Raw genomic sequence first — 19,569 nt, forward strand, 5'->3', positions numbered from 1 at the left:
CCCAAACGGCCTGCAGGGCTAACTCCCAAAGTGGCAAACATTATCCCTGGAAGCCCAATATACCTTGAAGGGATGCCAGCAGAAGAACTTCCAGCAGGCATTGTGTGCCTATCACCTGCCTTAGTGGGTCCACTGAGAGATGGCTGTTGTTGCACATGCTGGAGGAAACATGGAAGATGAAGGCCTGAATATCTTGAGGGATTGGACATTATACAATATTTCCCTCCCAAGGGCTAGCTACTTTCTGGTTGTCCCAAGGGCATAACATAAACCTGATTAATATCAAATGAGTCCATGATGAAAAGTCAAATTCAAATAAACCTTGATCTCCAATCTGCAAGCTAAATGACACACCCAGAAGTGGCAGGGCAGTTCCAAGTCACTGTCAAAAGACAGAGGAGTGGATGGTTCCCCAATGGTTGGGAGATCCTCCCACTCATTAGCATATGAATTCACCTGCCAAGTCGCTGCCAAGACGCTTCAGTCATGTCCGACTCTGTGTGACCCCAGAGACCGCAGCCCACCAGGCTCCCCCGTCCCTGGGATTCTCCAGGCAAGAACACTGGAGTGGGTTGCCATTTCCTTCTCCAATGTGTGAACGTGAAAAGTGAAAGTGAAGTCACTCAGTCATGTCCGACTCTTCGCAACCCCATGGACTGCAGCCTACCAGGCTCCTCCGCCCATGGGATTTTCCAGGCAAGAGTACTAGAGTGGGTTTTCATTGCCTTCTCCTAATAAAATAGCCACACCACATTCCATGGCCACTGCACTCTCCTCTGTGATGACCCACAACCTGTGGAATGTGCTTCTCTATGAATATGAACAAATCCACCTCTTACCTATCTTTGTGTCTCTAACTGAATTTTTGCAATGAGTCATCAGATCCTGAGCTTCATTAGGTCTTGAAGCTAGACACGACAGGTTTTGGCTAGGCTCAAGTCCCAGGACAGAAGAGCTGAAGGACAGGAGGAAAAAGCAGTGGGAAAAAATGTGCCGAGGAATCCCCTTCATAACCTGCCAGGAAATCTGCTAAATACCTGACCTGTGTTCACAGTTTTCATTGGCCTGATCCTTAGCACAAAAGAAGATTATGGACAGAAGAACCCCCACCCACTTGGGCAATGGCTACTGGGGCCCAGCAGATAGTGGAGCCTTTGGGACACACTGAGGAGTAGCCCCTGCCAGAGTCCCTCAGTTGCACCCATTGCTGCTCACCTGTTAGTGGGGGGTTCGAGGAAACAAGAAACGAGAGATTGTAAAGGAATTAAGATGTTGTTAGGCATATGTCCTTCCAGCCATTGGAGTGAGGACCTCCAACTTCAGCTTCTTTCACTGAGTTGCACTCCTGCTGTGCATGGCCTCCTTCTCATGTGGGCAAGAGGAGGTTGTTTCAGCCAGGTTAAATCCGACAAACAGCACCATAGATGTTGGGGGAGTGTGTAATTTCCCCGGTTCTGTCTTGTCACAACAAAAATTTGAAGTGACGTACAGGCCAGCATTACAGCCCTGAGTCGGGCCAGTGTTACAGCTCCGTGTTACAGCTCTATTTTATTTAGAAAGTAAAGGAAAATACATCCTTGAGGCATGAGGGCATGCCGACCCAAAAGATGTAAAGAGAAGAGAGGCCCCTCTTTTTATATGTTTTCTCTGCTCCCCCTGAGCCTGCCCTATGTAAACTGGGCTAGCCAGGAGGGCTGTTTGTTTTACCTGAGATTCTCTCTCTGGTCCTTGGACCTTCCTTTGTTCTATTTTTGCAGGCTTTTCCCTTCTTTGTCTTTTAGCCACCACCATTTTGGACTCCTTTTTCCTATTCTAACTACCTAACATGTATGATAGCAACTAAACTGAGTTTTTTGTTTATGTTTGTTTCCTTACTCTCAAGATATTGACATCATTCAGGCAAAGTTGGATTTAACTTTTCTACTTCAGCTCTCTATGTTCAGAAAAAAGCCTTGTAGCTTATCCCTTTTCTAGAGGATCTTCCCAACCCAAGAATCAAACCAGGGTCTCCTGCATTGTGGGTAGATTCTTTACCAGCTGAGCTACCAGGGAAGCCTGCTTTAAAACACATATGTCACTTTGCACTGCAGTAGTATAGAGCTCTATGCAGCTGTTCTTCACTGAGAGAAGGTTGAGTTCCTTGGTGTGGGGGAATTGACATCTTTTCATTTTTCTTGCAGTGTAATGAATCTAAACATCCTTCATCATGTGATTTTCCTTGGCTTTTAGTCACTGAAATGTATTCCTATAAAAGGTACTAAAATTATGCATATCCTGTGTCCTCAAATAGTTACTGTCACTATATTTGCTTATCTAATGTTTCCTCTGTGAATTATGTGGAAGAGAGGGGTAGAGTTCTGATCACATTAGCAAATAGGAAACAAAGTCAAACACAATAACACATTAACATAATGATAGAACTGAGTGAAGAAAAGCCAGAAGTTTGGAAAGTCCAGCATATTTTGGACACAGGATATGCATACTTTAAATAACTTTTGTAGGAGTACATTTCTGTGACTAAAAGGAAAATCACTTGATGAAGGACTGTTTAGATTCATTATACTGCAAGAAAAATGAAGAATGTCAAACACAATCAGTAACATCTTTCCTATTGGATGTTTTTACATCTTTTGCAGAATTCCCAACTTGTGAACCACTAACTCAGTTTATATGCAAAAGTGGAAGATGCATTAGCAGCAAGTGGCACTGCGACTCTGGCAAGTACCAACTGTTCACTAGACTGCACTGATTTGATTGGAAGCCTGGCTGTCTGTGCAGCTTCACCTCTTTCAGAGGTGATTTGTAAGAAAAATTTGCCAAGTCCAGCAAAATGGCTGAGACAAGTGGTGAGAGGGCAGCTGGCCTGTCAGTGGGGATTAGCATTGAGGACAATGGAGCTCAATAGCCGTTCCTTGGGGCTATCTATGATGGGGATTTGTTTTTGGATATAATGCTGGATCTAGTCTAAGTCTACAAACAAGACATGAAGGGAACAATTGAGGAAATATCCTGGACAATTCAAGTTCCCTAAAGCATAGATGTAAAATGCTCTGTAATGTCAGGATGGAGTAGTTTATAAATTATTATGGATTGTCCAGATGATCTCAACTCTGTCACCTCGGCTTTTTATGTACAAATGATATTTTTTCTTCACTCAGTTCTATCATTGTGTTAAATTATGCCAAATACAGGTAAATGAATTATATATAAATCAATGCAACCTTAGCCAATGATTTGAGTTTAATCTGTTTTCACTTCACACTCCTCTTGCTTCCCTCCTGCAGCAATTGTTAATACAGAATATAAATCATTGCTAATGATAGCATACAAACAATTTCCTGATATAAATACATACTTAAGAACCAGTGGTGTAAGGGTACACAGTGAGCCTTCATGTGGGAGAATGGAGAAAAGAGATCTGAATTAAAGATAGTTATAAACACTAGGGGATAGAGGTTATAGGTCTAAATAGTAATTTTCCAACAATAATTATATCACAAGCTGTATCATTTCAGGAAACTCCTACAATCACCGTTGTCTTCCTCACTTCATAATTATTTCATGTTGTATAATTTAATCCAATCAGTGGTTAATCATTTCTGAGTGAAATAGAAATTAAGCTTCAAAATCCAAAGTGAAGGATGTTTTCCCCTTTAATTTAGTAGCTGGCATTCAGTCAGAAACAAAGCAATATAAAAATGGAAATGATTTTCCCACTGCTCATGGGAAATGCTGATAATTGATTTATCATTCCTTTTTACAATAACAGAAGAAAGCACTCAATACCAAAAAGAAATGTTAAGTATTTCATAAGAAAATGTTTCTCCGTAGACCATTTTTCACCACCTGGCTGTTGATGCTTCTTTCCAGATGATGACTGTGGGGATGGGAGTGATGAGGTTGGCTGTGTACATTCCTGCTTTGATAACCAGTTCAGTTGTTCCAGCGGCAGATGTATCCCAGGCCACTGGGCCTGTGATGGTGACAATGACTGTGGAGACTTCAGCGATGAAATCAATTGCACCAGAGAAGGTTAGTAATTTTGTGAATCTACAAAATCTCAATATCAATTTTAAATTGATATATTGTATTTGGAGTATTTTAGAGTGAAATCACAGAAAAATAAATTTCTCATCACATAAAAAAGTATAAGTGGAACTGTATAAAATAATTTGTTGATCTCTTTTTTCTTTCTTTTCCCTGGTTTCTCAATCTTAATTCCGCCTTATATTTTGACACCTTCTGTGATCTTTACTTCCTATTTTATTGGATGCTTTACTTATTACTCTTTTAATCCCCTCCGACTTCTAAAGTGACAAAACCCCAAACCCATCCCCAAAGGGGGAAAAAAGAAAAGGATAATTTTCCTTTTATTTTCACATCAAATTTTTTTCCGAAGGCTGGTAATCATCCTCTATTAAATGTTGAGGTATTCCAACTGATTGACCTTCTGGAATGGAAGTAAAGAGAGGAAGAAGATCATGACCATGGCTCCCAGCAAATTCATGGGCAACGTGACCTTGTTATTTGCATGGGTATCTTGGCAAAATTTGATCAGCCACAGGACATGTTCATGAATTAGAAATAATGTTGGAAATATCACAGAAGAATTGTTAGCCTGCCCAAAATTCATACAACAATAATATTTTAACTAGAAGTTTTCTTTATTGACTAAGAAATTAAAATGCTTTTTTTTAAATTCATTCTTTCATTTATTCCAAAAATATTTATTGAGAACTTTTCATATGTCAGACTGTGCTTGGACCAAAAGATAGATTAAAGAATGAAAAAACATGGTCACTGTTCAACTTTTAAAATCTAGCCTGCAAACAGACAACAAAGTGTGATCATGAGAAATCATTTTCAAAGTGTTTTCCAAGGAGATTTATTTCTCTTCTGCAAATATTTGACAACCTATAAAATAGAAAATTTCTCAAGTATTTTCTCTGACATGAATTCCTTTTATCTTTCTTTTGCTTTTCTTTCTTCGTCTCTCTCTTTCTCTGTTACTCTCTCTGTCTCTCTCTTCCTTAATTTCTCTCAATTATAAGTACTGGAAACAGTGGCAGTTAGGGAAATTATCTACATAATACTAGGTTCTTAAAGGAATAAATCTTTTTGGTGAGTTGCCTAAGTGATTTTATTAAAAGAGATATTGTCTGATTTTGATTCTTCCTGTATGGCCTGGATTATAATAGTCAAGGCATGATACAAATATGTCACATAAGAGCCATGAAGTAATGAAACACAGGTCCTCATGGTCAGTGGTCTTGACATGATTCTTGTCTTTCCTGACAGAGGATAACCCAGAAGCTATAATGAAAACAGAAAATGACTAAGAAAATTTTTGTTACAGTATCTTATCAAATTTAACATGAACATATTTGAATTTAATTTTGCTTCAAAATCGAAAGGAATGATAAATCTCTCTTCCGCCCCCACTTATCTGCATCTAATTCTTGTCTCTTTTTTTTCTCTCACTTTAGTTGGTTCACTAGCACATATGAACTAGAACTTTTTGCTTATCACTAATCTAGAGTGGAAAAGGGAAAGGTATACAAAAGATATTTTCCCTCTTTTTCTTTGTATATTTGAAGCATTCATCTGGGGTGTGGTTAACATTTCATTACTAAATTGGACTTTGAATGCATACTACATTTTCCCTCACCTCACAGATGTCTCTTTAGGCTTCTCATGAGGTGTACATCTGTGGCCTGCTGGCACTGCCCCATGATATGCTGTGAAAGATAAATTGCCCCAGTGTTAATTTGCTTTCATCTCAGAAGTGAGATTCCATCCCTCTTTTCTGTATGTATGTATCTCTAAGTTAAAATGATCATTGCACATTAAAACGTTTTGGAGAGATTGCTTTAGTTTTATGAGTATCCAAATCGAGTGGTGAAGTGTTAGTGAAGTCTTAGTTGCTCAGCCGTGCCCGACTCTTTGCGACCCCACGGACTGCAGCCCACCAGGTTCCTGTGTCCATGAGATTTTCCAGGCAAGGATACTAGAGTGGTTTGCCATTTCCTTCTCCAGGGGATCTTCCCAACCCAGGGATCAAACCCGGGTCTCCTGTACTGCAGGCAGATTCTTTACTGACTGAGCTACAACATCCCCTTATAGGCTCTCTAGACAGTTATTTGGGTTTAGATTATAGAAACAATGCCTAGTTAATGTTAATGACCTTTATCTTTAGAACACCTCAATTTTGCTAATATATTATTGTAAAGGAAATACTGTCAACGTGAATACCATGTGTTTCTTATATGATTACAGTAACACACTAAGGAAATGATTCAGATAATCCACATGATTCTTGGCCGTGTTTCAAGGAAAGAATGAGAAGAACTTCCTGAACTAATTTACATTTAACTGATTGTAAATTATACTAAGATTCTCTTGTCAAAAATTCTACTTGGTGAATATAGGTTGTACGTGTTGAGGACAGGCAGCATTCTGGGATGACTTTCATGTAAGACAATCCAGAGTATTTCAAAGGGCATTTAAATATTTTTATCCATCATTATTTTATGTATTTTGATAAGGAAGTTGTAAAATAACCATGACATATAGAAGTGTTAGCACTGATCAGGAAGGCCATTTTGCACATGGAGGATTTGTGAGGCCATTGCCAAGGTAAAATAGAAATTTGATGCAATTAGTCATATAATTCAGTCCCAGAACCTGCTGTGGAAGAAAAGAGCAGGAAATTCTGGCTTGAATTTCAGGACTGGCTGTCAAAACTGATCAAATCCACCATATAATTGCTCAGCACTTTACTTTACACTGCCTGTGTAAGCAGAGCAATTGGTGCGGTTTCCCTCAACTCAAACTGTTTTCAAAAGGACAGAAAATACTCTTGAATTAGACTTTACTAGTGAAGGAGCAGGAGATAACAAGAGATGAACATTCCATATATAATCTCTATTTCAGCAAATTCCTGAGTTTAAGTTCAATTCATAGTCTCTCTGATACCACTTTCAAGAAAATAATTTCTATAGTGATGGTTATTTTTTTATCATTAGTATGATTAATATATGGAAAAGTATTAATGTCTGGTCCTCTCTGAGATTAATGTTCACTCATTTCTTTCTTCTTTCATATTATGCTGCTCTTTTTCTCTCTTTCAAACTCCCTGGGGAGCTTCCCAGATAGTGCTAGTAGTAAAGAATTTGCCTGCCAATGCAGGAGACATGGGTTTGATCCCTAGGTTGGAAGATCCCCTGGAGAAGGAAATGGCAACCCACTCCAGTATTCTTGCCTGGAAAAATTTCATGGACAACTTGATGGGCTTTGGTCCATGGAGTTGCAAAGAGTCAGACATGACTGAATGACTGAGCACACAGGAAAGAAAATACACATCTTTACAGATCACTACCCAGGAATACACACACAGTCTACAAGCTTAAGTAGAATATAAACAATCCATAGCACATAGATTCCTTCCTTTGTTTCAGTGCTTGTTTGTCATTGATTTAGCGCTGTTTTTTTGTTTTTTTTTTTTTGATTCTGAATCCTTTGATTGGTATATATATCTACGATTACCCTTTTGTAGCTACTGGGTGAATAGTTTTTCCAAGCGGAAACATAAGTGAGGCAGGGCCTTGAAAGGATTTGTTATGAGAGAACTTTTTCTAGAGGCTCAATCCTGGCCATTTATTAAGTATTGAAAGGTTTTTTGTTAAAAAACGGTTTTACCTGCAAGTATTTCAAGAATAAAGGTAAAATGAGAATTTCATCTTTTTCTTGCTTGCAAGTCATTACCTCTCTGGCTATTTCATTTTAAAAGAGAGAAACAGACAAACAGACACTGGACATGTCACATCTATAAAATACCAAATTGTAGAATTAATCTTATCTCATTGTTGACAGTTTAATTCATTTGAGCTATGTGAACTTTCATTCTTACACCCTTTCTAGAAATTGCCTCAAGCATATTTCACACAGGGAATAAGGCATTTCTAAAGTTAACATAGGAAAGCTGTGCAGTATCTTTAGATAGTCATTCTTCCAGTTCAATTAGTATAAAAAAATACGAGTAATTTCAACATGTACTTAATGGAGAAGGGAACAGGTTTTCTCTAGAATAGATTTGCCTAAATTTTGTAATTTCTTCCAAGTGGAACCTAAATATCTGTCAAATATCTGGATCTTTCTTTATTTGAAGAAGCCTTTGACCCTGATTTACGGTCATTGCTCTTTAATGCCTTCTGTTAGGCTGTGTAAAAGGAAATATTTACCACCCGCTGCATTAAGTGAATGAACTGAGTGATGCTGGAATGTATGGTCTCTTATTTACATCACAAATACAAATTAAATGCAGATTTATGGTTTAGTCTGTATTGACTTTCAATTTTGATTTATTATAGTCTTTATTTATTTATTATAAATATTCTTTAACAAGTTCCAAAATCCGTTAGTGAGTAGAGCATATAATATTCTTAATGTACATACTCACACATACTTCTCTTCTTTTGCTCTAACTGTTTTGCTTATGTTCTTTTGCTTTAACTGTTTTAACTTTGTTTCTGCTTTGGAAACTTCCTTTTCTTTTCAGCTTCATCATCATTCATTCATTCATGCATTTATTCATTTACCTCATTATATTCTTGTTCCCAGGTTAAGGAGGGAACAAAGTAATTGTATCTTTGTAGTTTCATAGTCAAGTGCATTAATTGACATATAGTGAGTGTTTAATAAATAATTATTGAGTGAAAAAATCTTTTTTTCTACTACAAAAATCAGTTATGTCTCAGAATCAACCCTTATTTGTTTTGTCTTATACATCTAGTAATTTCTTCTGTTTCCTCATCTAGAGTTTATTTCCATGATGATATGCAAGGCCAGGTGCATGGATCTAATCATATATATTTCCTTAATATAGCATAGCCACTTTCATTTATCCCATAAATCTTGGCAATATTAGCCCAGGATTTGAATAATATAAAATAGATAGGATGTTTTCCTTATCTTTTGTTATTTTTTACTTCTTTTTTTATGTCCTCTATGTCCAATACATAGTAAGTTTCAGAAAGACAAGGAAAGTTTAAGTCTATTTTGTATATGTAATTTAACAGTGAGTGCCAGTGAGGAGATTCCATTATGATAATATGGGGTTGAGGGGAGGAGTTAACCTATGTTGGCCTCCCACAAATTGTCAGACACTCTTATGTTTGTTGTTTCATTTAATGCTCAGAATAAGGATTATTCAGAGAGGTTAAGACACTTACCTAGAATTACACAGCTGGAGTTTCAGGGTTTCACAGTTGGAATTTCAAAGGCTGACTGTTCTTTATCCCTGTGTCTAGCTGTCTGCTTCTGCAGCTATAGAGTATAACTCTAATTTTTTCAAACTCTGTATGAGGTAACATTTGTATGATCCCCAAATAATACTTTCCTTGTCTTTCTGAAACTTGCTATGTATTGGACATAGAGGACATAAAAAGAGAAATAAAAAATAATAAAAAATAAGGAAAACATCCTATTTCATTTTATTCAAATCCTCAGCTAAAATTGCCAAGATTTATGGGATAAGTGAAAGTTGCTACACTACATTAAGGAAATGTATATCATTAGATCCATACACCTAGCCTTGCATATCATCATGGAAATAAACTCTAGGATGAGGAAACAGAAGAAATTACTAGATATATAAGATGAATAATTACTACCTTGTTCTTAAGTGCATACTCATTATCACTTGATCAAAAAGAGAGACTTTTCTACTTATTATAGGTCATTGCAATGAAATTTTCCAAAAAGCACTAGAAGGGACCTGGGCCATTACATGAAATCATCACAAGAAATACATTTGTCTTTTATTGTCTGTTTGTTTCTTGTTTCCATCCCCCTCACTGCCTCCTCCCTCCTCCCCACAGTTCTCCTTAATACAGTGGATTCTGGAACTTTGTCATTGGAATAGCTGTGGACAGTCCAATACAGTGTTTTCAATCACCCACGACAAGGTTTCTCTGCCATAAAAGTTTTACCTCATAGACTCAAAACTTCTAACAAGCTGAAAGAAAATGGAATTCAGTTTTATTGTGCAGATGAGAAAAAAAAAATCAGCTAGATAAAATTATCTATATGTGTATATAGCCATAACAAAAACTGATGCTACTTCCTAGAAGAAGCTAATAATGTTCTAAGTTAGAAATGTTGAAATTGAGTCTTTTGATACATAAAGACATTTTCAGGGGAGATTTTTGAATTCAAATGATGATGCCAAGTTCTTAGTGGAAAGTCCAGAAAGTTCTGGCAGTTCTGCCAACCAAAAAGCCATGATATCCTGTCTGGGAGATTGAATCCTCTCAGAGCACTGCAGGTGTCAAACTTGATATTTAGCTACAGACTTTGGGTTACTTATTTAGGCATAGAGAGAATAGAAATTAAAACCAATATCTTTTGACTTCTTGTCTACATCAAATACATAGTAAGTTTCAGAAATAGAAGTTTTTTGTGCCACAATTTAATCTTAAATACATAGGAAATAAAGTATCAGTAAATACTGTACACAGTCACCTGTCTTGTTTTTCTTTCATGAAAATATACTTCAATTCACTTTTACTAGAACACACAATCAAAAAGAAATGCTATTATTTCTCAGGAACTGAGCTTTGCTGACAATTAAGCATTGGATTTGAATTTGGGATGATCAAATAATGTTATGGATTTAGCAGATTCATATAGTCTTCTGTCCTAATATTTTTAATTACTCTCTTTTAATGAAAATGTGGATTGTTACCTGATAAAAATACAATTAAAAGCAAATTTAAATGTCATCTAGTTTTAGAGAGGTATAGTATCTGTTTTCAATGAGATACAACTTCTCTGGCTTAACTTTATTCTCTCGCAGATTGATTTATTTTGCTTAGAAACTGTTAACACTGAGATATCAAAACAATGTTAATTATTAATGGATTTCATCCATAGGAAACCTCTTTTTTGTTTTCTAGGACAAAATAGCTCTGTAAAGGTCATTTTAACTTTAGTACTATAGACAACTTTTACATCAAAAACAAAGAAAACTCAAGACTTTTGAATCAATTAATAGCAAAGACTGTTTTGGGAATCTGTAATGTTCCTAGCAATGTGATTATCAAGAAAAGTAAAAGGAATCAGCTAAATATAATTTTAAAAAGGAAGTCTTAGAAAAAAAATGGTTCCTAAAAATGGAAAGAAGCCAGTTATCTCCATTTTCACTCTTCAAAATATTAGTAATAGGTGTAAACTTATTCCTAGATAAATTTAGTTTCTTCATTAAGACAATAATTATGTACTTTGACACTAAACAAACTAACAACTTGTTTTATTTTTGCAGAAATAATTAGTAAAGTCAATAGGTAACAGGAAGACCTAATTTTAATGAAAAATTTTGGCCTGTGTCCAACTCTTTTAACAGAGCTGAACCATAAGGCAAGAGTAAATTAATTTCCACAGCCTTTAAATTCTGCTTCCTTGTTCTTAAATTGTGGTTAATGATCAGTGAATTGATAGGACTTGATCTAGTAGAATTTAGCAGAAAACACACACACACAAGTAAACAAACAGGAAAGAGATAAAGGACATATATAATGTACAAAATAATTAATTCACCTCTCAATAATTGAGTTGTACTCAAGCTTTTGTGACACTAAAGTAAGCAATACGATAAAACTTTGCCTTTTTCCCATAAAAAAATAGTTGGTAATTAGCTTCTTTCAGAGCCTATGTGAACTATCAAGCTTTTATTGCTGTATTTATGTGATGCATCAGTTCAGTTTGCACTTATATTATATCCTGAAATGCGATGACCAGATTCATCAACTTTTTGTGAGGGAATTTATTTCATGCTGGGTATTTGTGTACATGTAGGCTTTCTAAGGAAAATTAACTGTCATTGTCTGATTCCCAAACTTTTCTACCCAGATGACTTTGTTACATAACATAATCTACTTAATCTACCATGACCTCCCTGGTATGGACCGCTTCAGTGGTATGCAGATCTTTCAGTACAGCATGCTGCTATGTTGATATTTATACACTTAATGGGATGCTCTAGAAATCATAAGCAAAATTTAGAACATTTTAGAACACAGGTCAGCAAATCTTTTCTGTAGATTCCTGTAGTAAAATATTTGAGATTTTGCCTATTTCAGCTATCCAGCTCCACTGTTTTAGCACCTAAGAAGCCATATACTATTTCTCTACAAATGATTATGACTGTGGGCTTCCCTGATGGCTCAGTGGTAAAGAATCCGTCTCCAATGTACGAGTTGTAGGAAGCACAGGTTCAATATCTGGATCGAGAACTCCAGTATTCTTGCCTGGAGAATTACATGGACAGAGGAGCCTGGCAGGCTTCAATCCATAGGGTTGCAAAGAGTCAGACACTACTGAAGCGACTTAGTATGCACGTACACACAATTATGACTGTGTTGTAATAAAACTTTACTTACAAAAAGAGGTAGTGGACCTGAATTGGTCTGCAGGTCATAGTTTGTTGACTCTTCCTTTAAAATTCAAGTAGAGACACATTCTTAAGGAGTTATAATCCTGAGTGTTTCATAAAATATCAAACTTATTATGAGATGATGCAGAAAATAATGGGGACAAGAAAAAGCCAAAATAAAGAAGAGATAATAACTTTAAAATTTTACTCTCTGGTATTTCCTCCAACATTTGTCTCATGTATATGCTTATACATATTCTTTCTACATAATGATGTTATATACTATTTTAAAACATAAAGTTAAATAATGTCATATTTTTCCAGTAGATATTTGAATTCTGCTGCAAGCCAGTCATATATATATAAGCCAAGAAGTAAATTCCTAACATGGAATATCCATATTGTAATCTGTTTTACTTCATATTTGATATCTAAAATTTCTGTTAAAGTGAATGGTTAATTTCAGCAATGAATGGAAAAATAGATTTCTCAATTACATAGCCAACTCAACTCATTATTTACTTATATTGATATTGTAGAAGTTCATCATCCCTATGGTATATTACATTTTAAATAATATATTCCTAGTAGAATTCTAGATACCAAACTTTACATTTTTAATGAACTAAAAACAGTGCTTTATTTTACATACATTTCACATAAACACTTGAATTTCCTGGAAGATATTTAATAACACATATTGTTTCAGTATTTTTTCATTATTTTTTGTCTCTATATGTCTATATATTTTAATACTAGAAATAGTTTAGTGTTATAATAATTGAATTTATGCCTAGATATCCACACATTTTTTCCATTTCCCTCTATTTATCTTTTCTAATTGATCTAGACAGTAAGCATCAGAGACTTGAAATCTGGTCTCTTTATTATTAAGTTTTTCATTAAATCCCTTATGTTAATACATGGTTTAGATAGTCCCATCCAAATTCTTATCCAGATAATCTCTGGCAGGGACTACATATATGGGTAAAAAAGTTTTTGGAATAGAAAGTAAAATACAGAAATCATGCCCTGGAAATATGTTGGCATGGGAAGGTAGAAAGGGCCATGATATTATGATATTAATAATCATCTATAAGCTAGATGACAGGCAAGCAGTCATAAAGGTCCAATGGATGAGGACAAGTTGATTTCAAAGAGAGACCCCAAGCTTGACTTCATTATTAGTTCATATAAGAGACTGTAGAGCCATTGGGCAGGCAGTAGTCCCCGGGGAATTCATCCCACATTAGCTGGAGAAGAGCAGGACAGATACCCCCAACAGTCACAATGCAGTTTCCAGTCAGGTAGGTAGGTAGGTTTAAACAAGCACCCTTTCCTAAGGATTTCTAGAAACCAAGGACAGCTTACCCACTTTAGGAAGTGGTTAAGGGTCCACTGAGACAGAAACAGGACAAGCATATGTCCACACCCTGTTGGTAAATGAAATGAAACAATTGACAGGCTGCCACTCTTATTCTCAATAGTTTCAGGGCAGGTGAAGAATACCTAGGAATCTGTAGCCAGCTGCTGCCATAGGTACAGGAATTATTAATACACAGTGAGTCACTGAAAAACAAGAAAGCAAGCAGGAATGGACACATGACAGTTATCAGATATGCAGGAAGCTTTGTGCACACAATGCTCTTTTTTTTTTATTTTAAACTTTTCAAAGCACTTTATAGCAAATTACAAGTTAAAGTATGTGTGTGTGTTAGTGGCTCAGTTGTGTCTGACTCTTTGCGACCCCATGGGGTGTATGGCCCACCAGGCTCCTCTGTCCATGTGATTTTCCAGGCAAAAATACTGGAGTGGGTTGCCATTTCCTTCGCCAAAGTTAAACTCTATTAAAACAAACAAAGTTTTTTTTCTACTGGATTGGACTCACAATTTAAATAATTCACTAAATTCACAATATCATTTTAACTATTTTCTCAGGAACACTTAAACATTTCTTATAAATCAAAAAAGTGTATTCTGAATAAGAAAAGCACAGTATAAATATAATTTTTACAAACTGATTTTTGTTTTTTACCTTATAGGAGAAAAAATAGTCCTTTCTATCTCTGTATAGTTGCTAGTCTTCTAACTGAAAATATTTAGTCACAATGAATTAATTTAAATATTGGGATAAATTCCACCATCAGTTGCCACATTTCCTCCAGAGTTCTGCATTTATTTGTTTATTAAATTCCCCCAAATTGTATGCTTAGTTTAAATAGCTTTGGGGCAAAAATACAATAAAATTGCATTAGTTAAAATATAACCAGCATCAGCAACATGAAAACATAACAGTAAAACAGCATGAGTATATGCATATAAACATAGTGATCATTTTAACACTCCACTGGGACAAGCCATATTACAAAGATAGATTGAGTGCCAAGCCCTGAAGCTTAAGCAACTAGGGCTCTGGGGAACCACAGACGCCTGGAACTCAGGTTAGAATGGCCATCACAGCCTCCTTAGAGGGATGCAACATTCCATCCAGGGGAAAATCAACAACTGTTAACAGAAGCTGATTTCATTTGGCAAGGGGGTTAAGAGAAAATAAAACTCCATGACTTTTTTCTCTGTTTTCTGGCAGAAGGGGTAGCATTTCTAAACAACAGCATACCAGACATTGAGAAATAGGTTTGGAGTATTTTTAATTTATTGTGAGAAGGTAGCATGAATTAAGGAGAGTAATATGAAAGAGAAAGAGTGTGTGTGTGTGTTTAATAGTCTACATGACTTAGTATAAAGGCTGAGTGTTCCGGCAAATGAAATAGATACACATATATCTCTATATGTAGATCAATTGTAAATTTTTGGAATCTCAGAGATTTTTCCCTTTCTACTTATTGCCTAAATGCTCCCAAAGTGATGGATACTAACTATATATCTGAGCATATCAGAATTTAGCAGCAGTTGTTTCCATGACCCCCATTGCCTTTGGGTTTAAATCCAAACCATTTAGCATTGCATATAAAGCCACTCAAGTTCTCTGCTTTCCTCTCTAGTTTTCTCTTTTCTCCCTCCTCCCATCACATACAACACAGAATTTTATGAATGCTGCTGACTTCGTTCAGAATATTTTTCATCACATTCCACTTTACCTCTACCTGACTTTTAGTCATGACTTGGAACTCTTCTTATCCTCTATTATGAGAATTTCTCCTCTGAAATCCCCAAGTCCAGGTTAGATTTCCCCTCTGCATGTTCTCACAGTGTTCTCTCCTAGTAAGTCACTGAGGATATATATGTGGAATATATAAAAATGGTACAGATGGACCATTTACAAAGCAGAAAGAAATACACAGATATAGAGAAAAAAAATGTATGGACACTAAGTGGTGAAAGGAGGGTGGGATGAATTGGGAGCTTGGGATTGACATATGTTAACTATTACAAATAAAATAGTTTACTAATGAGAACCTATTGTATGGCACAGGGAACTCTACTCAATGCATTGTGGTGATCTGTGTACTAAGTTGATGACTTAAATCCAAAAAAAGAGGGAATATATGTAGATGTATAACTGATTCACTTTGCTATACAGCAGAGACTAATACAACAAGAGGTAATATTGTAAATCAACTATGCTTCAATAAATTTTTTAAAAAAATTATGTGGGATATTGCTTTGCAACTACATACATTGCCTACTTCCCTGGATGCAGACCATTTTATGATCTTTTCAAAGGCAGAAACTATGCCTTTCATTTTGTACCTAGACTCCAGAAAAAGCCATTTCTGGACATTTACTTTGTCTTTCTATTTCTACTTTTTCTCCCACACAGCAGCCAGTGAGAATTTAATAATGGAGATTAAATTATATCATCATCACTCCTCTGATTCAAAATCTCTAATTGAAAGATAGCTGTTGAGCTTATTGTACCATAGATGTTGATAAAGCCCTACAAGATCCAGCCCCTGCCTACCTCTCAGATCTCAATTCACTATTCACTTTCTTCTCCAACTATAAAACAAAGAATGTTTCCTGCTTTTGAGTTTTTGCATTTGTTATTCCCTTTGCCTACTATACTCTTTATCCTAATATGTGTGGCTGGCTCTTTCCCTTCATTTTGGCCTCATCTCAAATATCACTTTCTCAGAGAAACATTTCTATTCTCCCTGTCACAATGTCCTCTATACCCAAGCCACTCACAGTAGTCATTAAATATGTACATAGTATATTTCTATGTCTTCCTTTATCTGGGAACATGGTAAGATTGTACTTCCTGGAAACTGTGATTGAGTGGGACCAGCATGACAGGGCCCAACACAATGTGACTAACAATGGCTAATGAATTGTGACTCAGAAGCAATGTATGTTTTTTCCTATGCAGCATTCTATGTGTGTATACGTTTAGTCACTCATTTGAGTCCAACTCTTTGCAACCCCATGGACCCTGCAAGGCTCCTCTGTCCTTGAGATTCTCCAGGCAAGAATACTGGAGTGGGTAGCCATTTCCTCTGGCAGGGGATCTTCCCGACCCAGGGACTGAACTCAGGTCTTCTGCATTGTAGGTGGATTCTTTACCATCTGAGCCACCAGGGTATAACATTACTCTGATCCATTTTCTTATTGAACTTACTGCTTTCTAGATGAATCTGGTTTATGTCCTTGTATAATTGTTTTTTTTAATGGGACAGTGGTAAATAAAGAAGGCTCTAAAGTTTCATTGTTTGGGCTCAAATTTCATCCCTGATGCTTATTATATGTAAAACCACAGGCAAAGTTTCTGTTTCTGTGAAATGGGTTGCTCTCAATAAGCAGTTTTATTTATTTATGTTTAATTAAATGACAAGATGCAGCTAGGCAATCCTTTTTTTCCCAACTGAGTTTTCATCCAATTTTATATAATTTGAAATATAAGTAAAATTGAATGTGATATAAACCAACATTTACATGGAAGGTATATGGAATGGATGAAAAAGAAATAGGAAAGTGTGAAATTGGTATCCACATTCCTTTTAGAGTCTTCCACAAGAGCCAAGGAAAGCTCTTGAGTGTCTTCCACGAGAGAAAAAAAGCAGCACAAAGCATCATGTGTAGTTTCTGAGATCTTTTATGAATTCCTAAAGTTTACCCATAAATCTCTTGAATCTACAAACACCAGAATAAGAGATCCAATCCTAGATAAACATGTATTTTTTCAAATAAAATGAGACTTAAAGAAAGTTATGGACATTAATAGATGAAATGTAAACAAGAAGGCAATTTAAAAGAGAATTGACTCACCATTTAGATTTGAATGTTTTATGATGGTATATAGTATTTCCTTCTCCAGACAATATACTCATTTTAAAGTTGCTGTAATATGGCTATCTGTAATGTCTTTTAATAGATAGTGTACCAGTTCACAAAGGTTTAGATATGGATGGTTTATGGGAGAAAAAAAGAAAAGACAGAAGGAAAGAAAAGCTTCAGGGAAATATCACTTTAGTATTTAAATTTATAAGATAAACGTTTATTTAGAATAATAAGACGAATGAGTGTATTCACTTATGAAGCACAACTGGATAAACCAAACAACATTAAGCAAAGCAAAGCAAAGGTAAATACAGTTTTAAAAGCCACAAACAGTAGCAGCATGCTCTCTCCCTTCATAGATTATGCTTTGATCTGTGTGGTCATAACTTATTATCAGCTGTAAATACCATTGAGCTAAAAGACTATGATTCTATATGTAAAGTTACCATATTCCTGGATCAGGAGAAGCAATCCGTTCTCTACAAGCAGTAGTTTATATTTTGCAAGCCTCTTTTTGAAAAAATAGGTTTTTCTATTTAGATTTCTAAGTTTACATAATCTTATTGAGAATTTCCCGTTAAATCATTGAGTTAATTGTTGAGGAACATAACCCAAAAGAACTAGATCTTTGAAACCAAGTCCAAAATGTTTAAAAGAGGCAAAGCATCGCCCTCACGATAATTATTAGTGAAACATGGAATTCCTCCCATTACTACTGATATTTTTGAGTCAAAATTATCATTAAAAAAATAAAAGATGAGAGGAATTAATATATGGAATAGAATTTGGTATATTTGATTTAATTTTATTTAGGCTAACAAAATGTTTCCAAAGTAGGTCATTTTGAATGTAAAATGTGTTATTTCTTCTCAAGATTTCTTTGTGTATTACTATTATGTTTATTTATTTATGTAGCCCTCTGATCATTTCCAGAAAGAATCTAAGTTATAACCTGGAAAATTTAAAGGTTATAAAGAGGACAGTATCAAACAAAGGCAGGATAAGGATTAGTAATATAAATAAATCTGAGAGTGAGATTGGTCCAAGCAAATTCATGTCATGAAAAATGATCCATAAATTTGGCACTAAATTCTGAAAAGTTATTGCAAAGAGAGAGAGATGAATTTAGGGCTATTCACAAATATTCATAGAAATTACTCATAAAGAAGAAAAACTAATTCATACAAGACAGTAAAATTAGTATTATTATTGAAGCAAGAGTCAAATAAAATCTTTCCTACAGTTTCACAGAAGTAGATTGAAAAACAAAAGCAGTTGCCTCACTGCCCACCTCTACCAAGGAAAAAATATCCATTACAGAAAAAAATATAGTGTAAAGGAGTATCTTTGTCTCTCCATTATAACAGGTAACCATTAATACAATTCAGTCCAGCTCTGTATAAAACAGACAGTAGTTGTTACCTTGTGAGAGTGCTAACCTAAGAATCTTACTTTTTAAGGATCTGGAAAAGCTAGCTTTTTATAGGAAATCTTTCAATTTTAAAAGGGTCGATAGTATGTTTTCCAAATTAAACATACCGAGGGACAGATTCAGTATGGGAGCTGCCAGTCTTCAACTCTTAATTTAAAGAATGTACAAAAAAATCAATAGGCTATACCTTCCATTCTTACTAATTATTTGGAATCACTGAGTGAGAATCACCTGAAGCTCAGCTTTTATATGTTATTTGTTGAGCTCATATTACAAGTTATAAAATTCAGCTGAGCCAAATCTTGTTTAGTTTTATTTTCATGGAAAGTTAAGTGCTACGATAAATAACCAAAGGCCATTCTCTGTTGTATGGAAGTTGCTCCCTTCATCATAGAATTACTTAGAGCACTGAAAAAAGCCTTCAAATTTGACATGTCTTCATTGTTTCCTTGAATATAAAATCACAGAG

General features: G+C 35.5%; 1 protein-coding gene across 1 annotated transcript in view; it reads left to right on the top strand.

Annotated features, from left to right (window-relative positions):
• Positions 1-19,569, top strand: part of LRP1B (LDL receptor related protein 1B) — a 2,070,111-nt gene that overhangs the window by 1,271,713 nt on the left and 778,829 nt on the right. Inside the window, exons 19-20 of the mRNA XM_081584839.1 lie at positions 2,637-2,717; positions 3,871-4,032. Of these exons, the coding sequence (XP_081440965.1) occupies positions 2,637-2,717; positions 3,871-4,032 (243 nt within the window). The remainder of the gene's footprint in view (positions 1-2,636; positions 2,718-3,870; positions 4,033-19,569) is intronic.

Source organism: Giraffa tippelskirchi, chromosome 3 (genome assembly GCF_054371585.1).
Source record: "Giraffa tippelskirchi isolate mGirTip1 chromosome 3, T2T-mGirTip1v1.2.pri, whole genome shotgun sequence".
Classification (NCBI taxonomy): Eukaryota; Metazoa; Chordata; class Mammalia; order Artiodactyla; family Giraffidae; genus Giraffa; species Giraffa tippelskirchi.